Source organism: Aulostomus chinensis, chromosome 2 (assembly GCF_037954235.1).
Source record: "Aulostomus chinensis isolate RoL2024-O1b breed Wild chromosome 2, RoL_Achi_v1.0, whole genome shotgun sequence".
Lineage (NCBI taxonomy): Eukaryota > Metazoa > Chordata > Actinopteri > Syngnathiformes > Aulostomidae > Aulostomus > Aulostomus chinensis.
In genome coordinates this window covers 8,724,986-8,736,337 of record NC_141321.1, presented here as the reverse complement: position 1 = coordinate 8,736,337, position 11,352 = coordinate 8,724,986, and the positions used below count along the sequence as shown (strand labels likewise).

Below are 11,352 nucleotides of genomic sequence, written 5' to 3'. Positions count from 1 at the left end.
GCTGATTTGTCACGTGACTCTATGACAGCACGAGGAGGGTGAGAACGTGGAAACGTCACTTAAATCACCTCGTTAGGGGGCGTTTGTCCTGCTCGTCATCATTTATCTGCCTTCATCATTTCTCCCGGACTAAATAAAAGCACAGCGGAGCAGGCAGCCTTCCCCGCCGCGGCTCTCTTTAGTATGCAGGGAGCAGGCTTTGCTAACGGAGGGCAATTACATTCACGGAAAATTATCATTCATTTTGTGTCAGTGACATTTTGTGAGTATCTGTCTCCGGATGAAGCATCCAGGGAGCGAGAGCCATGTAATCAATATCTATTAGCGCTCCCATCTGAAGAATTAGATTTCACTATTAGATCAGGCTGCTCCCCGGACGCCACGTCAAACATTATAAGATGACCGGACACGTCATGAGCCGATGCAGCCGCCTAATGAAAGAGATCACGTTGAAGTGAAATACAGTGGGAGGAAATACGAGCCATCCCAGTGGAAGTTGTTGTTCTGTGTGGGAACCAGCAGGTGTCAGGCTCACACCAGTAACAGGAAAGTAAAGGAGAAGGTGGTTTCATATCTTTATTAGACATGAGTACATACATGAATGGAAAAATTAAGGGTCGATGTGTCGGAAACCAGTTGCTTTAAGACCTGCTGATTCTTTTTTTTTTTAAATAAATTAAATTCAGCAAATGACAGAAAAAAAAGTAATACAATATTCTTTAAATTTGAAAAAAAAAAACAGGTGCAAGGAAAGCGGTTGGTTTGGTTTGGTGGTGATTTAACTGTGATTTTTTTGGAAAAAAAAAAGAGAAAAAGAAAAAAAGAATCCTGATCAGATTGTTGCTCAGAGTTTCACACTGAAAACTGTTCTTCAGATCTACTCCAAACTCTGTTGAAATTATTTTAACTGTCCACTTCAAAGTTTTCACATCTTTTATTGCATGATCTCGAACATACATGATCTCCAGGGCTGTAGAAGTAAGTGCTCGTATTACTGTGCTCTATCTTTAAAACATATTCTACATCTGATAGAATTTGGTATCGGACGGCACGGTCAGATTCAGAAGTGTTGCCCATTTAAAGTGCTTCAACGACATATACGGTGGTACAAATCATCTAAACCATAAAACAAAGACAGATGAGTAACAAACAGGCGTAAAAAGATATTCAAGGTATTCCGAGGAGCAACCAAAGCTAAATGATGGATACACAATTATACAAGCCATTGCACATCGTCACGTGATATTATATATGTATATAGTGCTTCTTATTTTTAGAATCGAGAGTGAACGACTCCTTGGTTTGAGCTTTTCCTTTGACGCACAACACAAAACCATCTCTGTGTTTTCCTGATCAAGAGTTCGCTCCTTCGAGTCTCACTCAAGTGCTAAAACCAGCGACGTGTCGACGGGTAAATCCTGGGGTGTGACGTGAACACACAAGAGGTCGACTCGTGTCTGTGTGTGTAGGTGTGTGTGCGTGTGTGTGTGTGTGTGTGTGTGTGTGTGTGTGTGTGTTTTTGGTAGTGCTGGGGTCAAGTGAAATGTCATGTGGGGACATTACGGAGGAAGCAGCGGGGGTTTGAAGGTGCAGGCTCCGGTGCACTGGCGAGGGGTCAGCATCTTGCAGGAGAAATGATGAAGGGCGTCGTGAGCTTCTGGGGAGGAACGGGTCCATCCGTGAGAACGAGCGCACACACACTCACACACACACACAGACACACTCAGCACACATAAGTTGATGTAAGATGCTCATTTCTTCCCTAAATATTGATTTCATCAGTTGAATAAAAAAGTAGCACTTGCATATTTATGTTTGTAAGCAACAAATGACATGTATCCTATTTGGACCAGATAAAATTACCTTTTAGCTTCTGTTGTATTGCATAACGAGCCTTTCTCTCTTGGTCCAACTCGCTGCACAAAGTGTCTATTAAGAATAAGATGAATACAGAATAAGGCTGGTCAAACAAAAAAGAGATAGAAAGAAAGGCAAATGTGAGCTGCCACATATAAAGCATTTGAAGTGGATGAGTGTAATGCATGCCGTTTGCCCCGTGGTATTTAGAGTGACCCCTCTGTGTACTTGAACCCTGTATTTAAACTACTGTAATATTAAACCAATCCTTTAACGGCTGGCTTTAGTTGCTGTCTACTGCATGTAACCGATACAGCGCTACATAATGGTCCGTCTATTCAATTTTCCAGAGCATGATTTAGGAGAAAATAACCTTCGCAAACAAAACAAGGTGGGTTCAGTTTCACCTTTTTGAGATCTGATGATTTACTCAACTGCAGAAGTACAAACACGGCTGGAGCTGGACTCAAATGGTCAATATCTCAATATGCAAGTGTCACTTTTCATTTATTTTTAAGGGTGGTACAGTGTGCCAGTTGAGATTGATTGACGCGGGCTCAAATTTGATCCCATAAAGTGAAAGAGCACGGCTCTACGTGTGCTTTAAAGTCACCGTCTAAAGAGGCACAGGGTGGAGAGAGACCAACCTCGGACGATCTGCAGCTGCTGCACCATCTCCTCTCGGTAGGACAGCTCACGCTTCATTTGATCCTGAAAATTATCTGAAGAGAACCAAAGGCCACATCAGATGGAAACTCTCTGACATTGCAGAGAAACTTAAAGACACAATCATTAAAGCAACCTCGCCTGAAGGGCCGTAAACTACTGGATTTGTTTTGATCGTATTTCACAACTGATTTGGTGGATAGTTTACAGATGACGGTATTATTGGTATAAACGCCAGTTAATATCATGAAGATTTAGCACATGCACACATACACACATACATACATACATACACTGAGATGTTATTTAAAAAAGTAACAGTTTTCTTTGTTTCCCAATGATTTAGAAAAGCCCATAAATCAGACGTTGTCATCCATCATCTGTTGGCAGCGACCTCACTTCCTATGATCTGAGAGGAGCCAGCAGTTTTTGGAGCAGGAGTCCAGATCTGTGGATGTCACGACCCTCTCTTCCTCCTCCTCCTCCTGTTCTTCCCTCTTTTTCTCCTTCTTAAAAGATTCTTCTCTCTCAAAAATAAATAAATGTGCAACAGCCACATTTTTTTCTAGAAAGTGCCAGTGTTGAGTGTGTGTGTGTGTGTGTGTGTGTGTGTTCTCTTCTTAGTTCCATACATATACGTTTGTTACTGTTTCATCTAATTTATCTATTCTTCTTAAAACTATTAGAGATTTTTTTCAATCAGCTGATAGTGATATATTAAAAAGAATGAGGAGGATATGAATCGAGTGATGACGTGTTGATATCCAAACACACGGTGGGTTTAACATCCAAAATGACACCACGGTTGTTTCTTTCATTTGTAAAATATCTATTTTTACCTTTTAGGTGTTGAAATTCCCTCTCCAGCTTTTTCCTCAGCTCCACCTGCTCCACAAGCTGCTTCTGCAACTCCTCTGCAAAAGCCAAACACGTTAATGTTTCATTAATGTCATCACGGGCTCTACAACAACCCGCAGCGCCGGTAGAAATTATACAACATAACGCAAATAAGCAGTCATATTCCTTCAGAATCACCTCCACTCGCGAAGATCGACTCGGAATACGCGCTCGTAAAGGTCTGGATGAGCCCAGTAAGGCGACATCAGGTGCCGCAGTAATTGCCGAGCATCGCCTGCGGGCTGAGACTCAACACCGGGCTCCCGAGGTTTTTCCAAGCGTTGTAAAATAATTAGCTGCCGTGCCTCCGGGTTATGGCTCTGTTCGTTAAAATATTAATAGCCTCTAAACGATTTCCTCTTACAATAATAAGTCACAACTCCCACGTCTCGTGATTAAGTGGTTAACAACTATGGCAACACTTTAGGCCCACAACATGTAAATTTGTGTTGTGGCAGTAATCTTTAGCAGGCCCGAGGCGCCTGGGAACGAGCCTTTAATATCATATGAGTGCAGCCTGATGGCGAACGTTGGCGTTTATTTTTGATAGTTGAAGTCCCCCCGTGGACAGACGCGCCCAGGCTCGCACGTTCATAAACCCAAACTAATCAGCGAATAATGGGGGGTGTTTCTGAATTCACATCGACGATAGTAAAAATAAAAATCGGTCTAAATAAAAGCGTTAACTAATTGGAGTGACAAGGCCTGACATAGAGAGAGAGAGAAAGAGAGAGAGAGAGAAAGAGAGAGAGAGAGGGTTTAATTAATTTCTTGTATTAGGTGGGTAAAAAAAGAAGAAAATTTGAGGCCATCCGACAGATTAAAACATTTTTCTTAATTATTTTTTGAGTGGATAATTAAAAAAATAATTAAACAGGCATGAATGCAAATATCGCCCTCTATTTTCCGCCCGTCTCCCCCCCGTCCCCCTCACCTTTGGCCATGTTCTCCAGGTCTCTTTCGTGCACGCTGATGTCGATGCGTAAAGCTCCGCCGCTCCCTGCGCCAAGACACGCAGAACATAATTATTCATCCCGCAAAAACAGCAGGTAAGATATTAGAAAAAAAAGACATACATGTAGTTTTGTAAATGGTTAAAAAGGAGAAGCTATCATAGATTATTATTACTGGTTTACCTTGTCTGTCCTTCTGATCCCGATAAGACGTCGAGTTGTGTTGACTTTGTTGCTCTGACACGTGGTGCACACCTGGACGAGCGTGGACACATTTAAGAAGAAAGGTGAATTAAAAAGAAATAAAACAAACGCTTTCATTTGCATAAAACCCAGAAAACCATAAATGGCCTCAATAATCACCGTTTGATCTGCTGCTCGATTGTTTGCACCCGAACGGCGAGGGCTCGTGGCCGTCCTTTTCATGCGCATACACCTGAAAAAATAAAGAGAGAAAAGAAAATGGCGCAGACACTGGCGGTTAATAACGCACCGCAATTATGTGCCATTTGCTGCGGTTCTTCACGTAATTGAGGCCTTGATTCTGCGGGGAGGAAGACGCCCTGCAGATGAAGAACCGCGCACACAAAGGAAACAGGCTTCAACAACAAAACCCTGCTGACGTGAAGCGTCCCGGAAGCTTCAGCACGAGAACCACGTTTAAATAATAATAATAATAATAATAATAATAATAATAATAATAATAATAATAATAATGATAATAATAATAATAATAATAATGTCAATGACAATGGGCGGACCCGGAGCTTTGTGTTTTAATTCGCCTTAAAACGGTAGGATATGTGGGCCATTCTATTATTGAAACCACTGCTGGTCCAATCCCGCCTCCTTTATAGGTCCTGCCTTGCTAAAGGGCACTTACACAGCTGAAGGAGAGTTACCCCCACTAAAAATCAAGGCCGCCATGTTCACAAGTGTTGCGGTTACGTCTGGATGTTGAAATTCAGTGCCAATTGATGTTAATTACATTTTTATCGGCCTCCTCTTCTCCGTTATAAACTCTCTCATCATCGTCCCTGCCGCGGCCATCCTGCTCCCCCCGCGGGGATCGTTAAACTTGCATTTAGTCTAATCTCACCTCGTGAACGGGGGAGCCATTACGCGTCTGTCGGTCTTCGTCTGATGACCCGGTGTGCACCGAGTCCTCCGGAGATGCTGCTCCGGAGCTGGAGGCCGGCCGCTCCTCCTGACTCTCCTCTGCTGCCGAAGACAGCCGCTCGGGCACAGGGGAGTCACGGTCCACTCCTGGTGAGATCCGGATCGGCTCCTCGTCCTCCTGTCCCCGGTTTGACTCCACATCCACGTCTGGGTCGTCTTCTACCACACTGTCCCTGTCCGGTGACACCGACCTGTAACTGGAGCTCTCACTAATAAAGTCCGGGGACAGGTAGCCGGCGCGCACGCCGTAGCCGTCCCGGTTGCCGTAGAGTTTGGCTATGGTCTCCGCGTCCTTGACCACGGGTCTGAAGGCCGAGATGTAGCTGACTTTCCTCTGAGGGGTCTCGTCTCCGCTCTTGTCCTCCTCGTTCCTGTTGGAGGAGGACTGGGAGCTCGGGCAGCGCTCCCCCCCGTCCTGCTGATGATGGTGGCTGCTCTCTTTGGGTGTGTTGGCCCCCCGCTCGCTCTGGTCCGACAGGTCGTGCTCGCCCTGCCGGACGCCTGGCAGCTCCGGGGGTTTGGGCGGGGAGCCCGGGTAGGGCGGCATGGGAAGGCCGCCTGCTGTAGGCCAAAACACCGGGAAAGCAGGATAGATGCTGTCCTTGGCGCCGGGCCAGAAGACGCCGGGTACGTTACCTTTACTGGCCTCAGACACGCCGTCGGTCTTTTTATGACACAGACCGTAGCCCGGGAAGCCGTAGGGGTGGTGGGGGAAGAGGGGTGGGGGGATTTTCTGGAGTATGCCAAAGTTCTTGCTGGGCACCGGGATGACCGGGTAGGTCCGCGTGCCGCCCGCCAAACTCAGGTTGTTGTTCCCCTGCTCCTCCTCGCACCGTAAAGTTTTGTGTGGGATCTCCGGGGAGCTGGTCTGCGCCAGGCTGGAGGAGGCCTGGGATTTCAGGGGTGAGGACATTCCCGAGCCACTCATGGGGAGCGTCCTCTTCCTGCTGCCCCCGTTGAACATGGCTTTAACGTCCTCCCACGCGTGGTTGACGTCGTCGGAGGTTTTTTTCTCCGTCAGTTTCAGGTGACGTCTCCACGAGTTGAAGTTGGCCGCGTCCGGCTGCAGGTACTTGGACTCCGGGGTGCGATGCGAGTGGAAAATGAATTTATTGGGGGAGAAATACATGTTGCAAAAGGAGCACTTGATGCACTTGGCCCGGGAGCTGTTGTACCTGGCGGGGATGAAGCTGCCCCTGCAGCCCCACGCGCAATCATGGGACACGTCAAAGGCGAAGTTCTCTGGCAGCTTTGGGGGGCTGTGAGCACCCAGGAAGGACTTGCACAGCCTCTCGGCCTCCCGCTTGGTAATCATGCCGCAGCGCCTGGAGGAGATGGGCATAGCCCCGGCGCGCCGGAGCAGCTCCAGCTGGACCGGGGTGCACTGCACACAGGTGATACCCAGAGCCACCCGCCGGTTGTGTATCTCGTTGTAGCTGTAGTTTTTCAGCAGCGTGTTGGAGATCTGCGCCAGGCAGAGTCTCTCCTTGCCGTCGATGACCAGGGAGACGATGGGCACCCCGTACAGGGAGGTCTCACTCACTTGATTCGGTTTGAGGGAGCCGGGGCCGGAGAGGCTCTGTGCGTCGTGCTTTGAACCGGGGGAAGAGCTGGGGCCTCGTCCCGCGTCTCGAAGCTGTCCGGGCATCGACTCCATCCCTGGAAGCCTGCAAGCACACAGAACTGGAATGAACTCGAGGCCCGTCGGACTGGAAAAAACCTCCAGAAACCCGGTGCAACATATTCAGTTGTAGCACGCGAGGGAAGCGGCCGCAAAAGCCCGTTGAGGCACACAAATATTGAGAAACGTTGTTAAAAAATAAACCAAAAAAAAAAAAACAAACGAACAACAACATAAAGTAATTGTTACTCTACCACGATTACTAATGATAATATGAATAATAATATTTTAGAAATGATTACCAACATCAAAGTAGTCAACTCAGTCAAAATCCTCTGAATCATTTCTCGTGTTCTCCATGTGCTCGGCCTCCTGTCTCAGGTTCTCCGGATCCCTGTCGCGGAAGAGCTGGATCTGCTTGTCTTAGCTTCAAAATCGGCTCAGCACTGATGAGGGGCAAACTACTTAAGAGCCACATAAGATGTTTAAGCGCGGATAAGGACAGAAGGAAGATGCAGCCTGAGCTGCGCCAATGCGCTTAGCGGGGAGGAAGAGAACAGCTCTAAGCTGCTTTGCTGGTAATTACACAGATCCAAACGTGCGTATTCGCATTGTTAATAAAAGAGTAACGCGATATATAATTAAAGCTTCAACGCAGGTGAGGCTCTCCTCGGAGGAGGCTGAAGCAGGCCCCGCTCATGTTCACCTGCATACTTACTTTTGCCACCTGCCGCGGGGGAGCGCAGGCCGCACGACGTGCTGCTGTTACCACTCACGGAAGATGTCATGAATAACACGCAGAGAGATGAATACACACTTTACGGCATTTAGTATAATTTTCCATGCAACATTTTAAAAAGTGTAAAAAAAAAATAGCGACATTTGTGACTGAGTCGTATTAAGGAATACATACCTCTCTCTTTAGAAAAAAAATATAACACCCTCCAGTTATTGAATTGATGAAAAATTGGTGAATTGAATGTAAAAGGTATGGAAATGCAGAGCCGGTGATTCCAGAGAAGCTCGACGTCGGTCTGAGCAGAAACTATGAGCTGGAGTCTTTATTTCAATTTATTTGTGCGCATGCGGCGGCAGAGAGGAGCCCTCCATCCTGTTGGATCCAGGGGAGGTGAATGACGCGCAGACAGGAAGCACATGGCACCTCTCTCCCTCTCCCTCTCTTTCTTTCTCTCTCTCTCTCTCTCTCTCTCTCTCTCTGACACACACACACACACACACACACACACACACACACACTCATGTCACAGTGGTGTAATGTCTCTCTGTCTTCCCACAACACACCAGTTTGGATCATCGTGCGGCAAAGACGCACAAATATCACGCTCAATTAGGCCCCCCCTGACCTCTAATGGACAAACCCTTTGACCCCTTCTCAGTGTATGTTATCACTATAATTACTAAGTGATCGAGGGAAATATAACAATGAAGTGAAATTATAACAGTGATAATTCATCCCCCGCCTCCCCCGACCTTCTAGGGGGCCCTCTAGGGGGCCCTCGGACCCCACGTTGGGCACCGATAACTGATCATGCACAGTGGGTGTCTCCACAGCAGGAGCGAGCTGACAAACAGGAGCGGCGGGCAGAGAGGAAGACTCATTTATCAAGTTACACGACCATCTGTTAGGCTCCAATCTGAGGCCTCGGAGACAGAAGGAGGGACGAACCAGGAAGGAGGCGTCATGGAGCCGCTGACATGTTTTCTGTTCAGGCCTTTTGCAGCGATCACGAAGAAGAGACCAACTGTGTAGAAGACCTTCATTTATTATAAATAACTGAATAGGTGTTGGACAGCAGCAGGTGCACACATGGGCCACCAGAGGAGTGTTTGTGGCATGTAAAGGTTGAAATAATCTCACATCAGCTGCAAAATGTCTGTGCGTGTTGGTCACAGTTTTGAAAAAGTAATGTTACTTGTGTAACGGGACCACCGGGTGTATTTATATGTCATTTCTACCCACAGATGTCATCCATAGTGTCGTCTGCAGCCTGTCACACAGGCGTGTTTCTGCCGCCGTGTCAGTTGTGTGAGCGCTGCTTCCTCTCGTGATCACTCAGGGATGTGGCGTCAGCATCGCCCCCGGGTTCCCTCCACCACCAGCCAATGGGATTTTTAGATTATCGCTGAAAATAAATGCAGTGGCAGACAAGTTTGTGAGACGTTTACATTTTCAACACCTTTGACCCATGGTTAACAACAGCTGTGTTTTTTTTTAAAAGAAGTATAAAACCTTTCAGAAATATTGTATTTTTGTTCTTCTTTTTTTTGTTACCAAAAAAGAAACTGTTAAAAAATCTTCAGCTTGTGAACCACCGACCTTTAACTGGAAACACGTCCAGAACTCCCAGCGCCTTGGAGACGAGCCAGCTGGACAATGCTAACTAACTGTGCTAGCTGTGCTAACGTGTTCGCGGGTCTCAGGTCTCGTTCTTGTAAGTCATTCTACAGTTTGAGGTTTCCAGACATAGACCTTTAACAGACAAGTGACACTGAGCAGAGGAGTCCCCTAAATCGGTCTATGAATGGAGAGAAGAGAGGATAGAATGTGAAAGAAGAATATTGCTACGAACGAGAACCGCCATTAAAAGTGTGGACTGCTTAAGTTTGTCTGAAAAGTGCTAACGGAGGGGAAGCGTTGATTGACAGCGCCGGCTGTGACTGTGGGACGGGCCAAGCATTTCTGAGGACTGAGGCCCGGCGTTCAAGCAGAAGAGGCAGCCATGGTTGATGAAGAGCTCTGAGGCGAGCCAGTGGCAACCAGTCAGGAGTCGCTCTGAGACGCCGCTTCCACACTAAATGTGATGATATTGATGTGAATAACAGAGGAGCAACCCTGGCCTCTTGAGGACCAGCATCACAGCCCATAACTGTACTTCTGACGGAACGTTCTTCAGACATGTAAGCGCCGGAAGTTCCTCTCTCCACGTCTGAGTCTGGAGAACCCGGATTCTTTAATGGATTTTGATGGTTCTCTGCTGACGGTGTGTTTACAGCATGTAATCTTGATTTTACTTTCATTTTTTTTATTTTATCCTTATACCTCACGTATTACTTGGCTTCTCGGTGTAAAAGAAACGCAAATAAATAATTGGAAATGATGTATTTGAATTAACTGCGACCTGTCCACGTAACATAAAACCATCTGAATGGCTTTTAGTAGTTTTTAAATAGTGTAAGTGGGTTTCTAGTTGCTGGACAGTGTTCCAACCGGCCCCAGTCTCCCCTACTGTCTAGGGGATTTACTAACGCGGAGAAAAAGAAACATTTGTTTGGGGACAAGATGCAGAGTTGTTATTCGTTCATGAAGATCCCAACGTAGACGTGACGTTCACGTCTTTTGTTATTTTAAAAAAGAAGAAGGAAATAACAGTGACAGATCAGACGCCATGGATCCTAGACGCGGGCTGATGTGAGTGTATCAGGTGGGTTTATGAAGCATCATCATCATCATCATCATCATCATCAGAGTGCAGCCGCTGCAATATTGATGCTGAACCTGATCCCGAGCGCCTCCTCTCCTCTTTCAGCCCGGAGAGGCTTCCCCGCAGCCCCCGCCAATAATTACAATTTTATACTGTAATTATTCCTCTCTCTTGAATTATTTAGAGCGGCGGCCTGAATGCGGCCATTGTCGCTCCTTATTCCGGGAGAAACGCGAGCTGACGTGGCGGCGGAGCTTTTAATTAGACATTTCAGCGGTAATTTTAGAGGCCAGCTCTTTATTAGTGCTGTCGGGCCTCAATAGTCCCAACAAACCTTTCACCTGAAATATTCATGCGCCTCAAGTCAACTCGGCGGGTCAATTGATGGATTATTTAACGCGGCGGAGGAGGTTGGAAAGAACTTTTTAAACGCACGTTTGATTTCGAATTCGGGGACGATTCTGGAGAGAACACCGGCATGAGCGAGAGGAGACCGTCTTACTGTTAAAAAAAAAGTTCCTGCGCATTTATACAAATCACCAGTGAACGATCAGAATTTTGTTTAAAATGTAAACAAGTTATTTTCCCTTTTATAACGCGATTGACGTCAGCATGTTGATTCTGCTGGCTGGAAAAGTGCCGTTTCACTCTAAAAAAGAAAAGAGCCAGCAAATATAGTCATGATGCCTTCGTTTGTTTAATATTACACACACCGCGCGCGCACACACACACACAC

At 46.6% G+C, this 11,352-nt stretch overlaps 1 protein-coding gene across 7 annotated transcripts; it reads right to left on the bottom strand.

Annotated features, from left to right (window-relative positions):
* Nucleotides 1-568: 568 nt before the first annotated feature.
* Nucleotides 569-10,043, bottom strand: skor1a (SKI family transcriptional corepressor 1a). 7 transcript variants are annotated; one of them, XM_086226207.1, is made up of 10 exons: nt 9,512-10,043; nt 9,155-9,317; nt 5,473-7,219; nt 4,737-4,809; nt 4,557-4,628; nt 4,355-4,420; nt 3,363-3,437; nt 2,505-2,579; nt 1,864-1,929; nt 569-1,657 (listed from the first exon to the last, which is right to left on the bottom strand). In XM_086226207.1, exons 3-10 carry the CDS (start codon nt 7,207-7,209, stop codon nt 1,560-1,562), a joined length of 2,262 nt encoding a protein of 753 aa, XP_086082333.1. In that variant the 5' UTR covers nt 7,210-7,219; nt 9,155-9,317; nt 9,512-10,043; the 3' UTR covers nt 569-1,559. The 7 variants fall into 7 exon arrangements, with proteins under 7 accessions (XP_086082333.1, XP_086082342.1, XP_086082325.1 ...); XM_086226216.1 differs by lacking the exons at nt 9,155-9,317; nt 9,512-10,043 and adding an exon at nt 8,087-8,376; XM_086226199.1 differs by lacking the exons at nt 9,155-9,317; nt 9,512-10,043 and adding an exon at nt 7,476-7,774.
* Nucleotides 10,044-11,352: the final 1,309 nt, after the last annotated feature.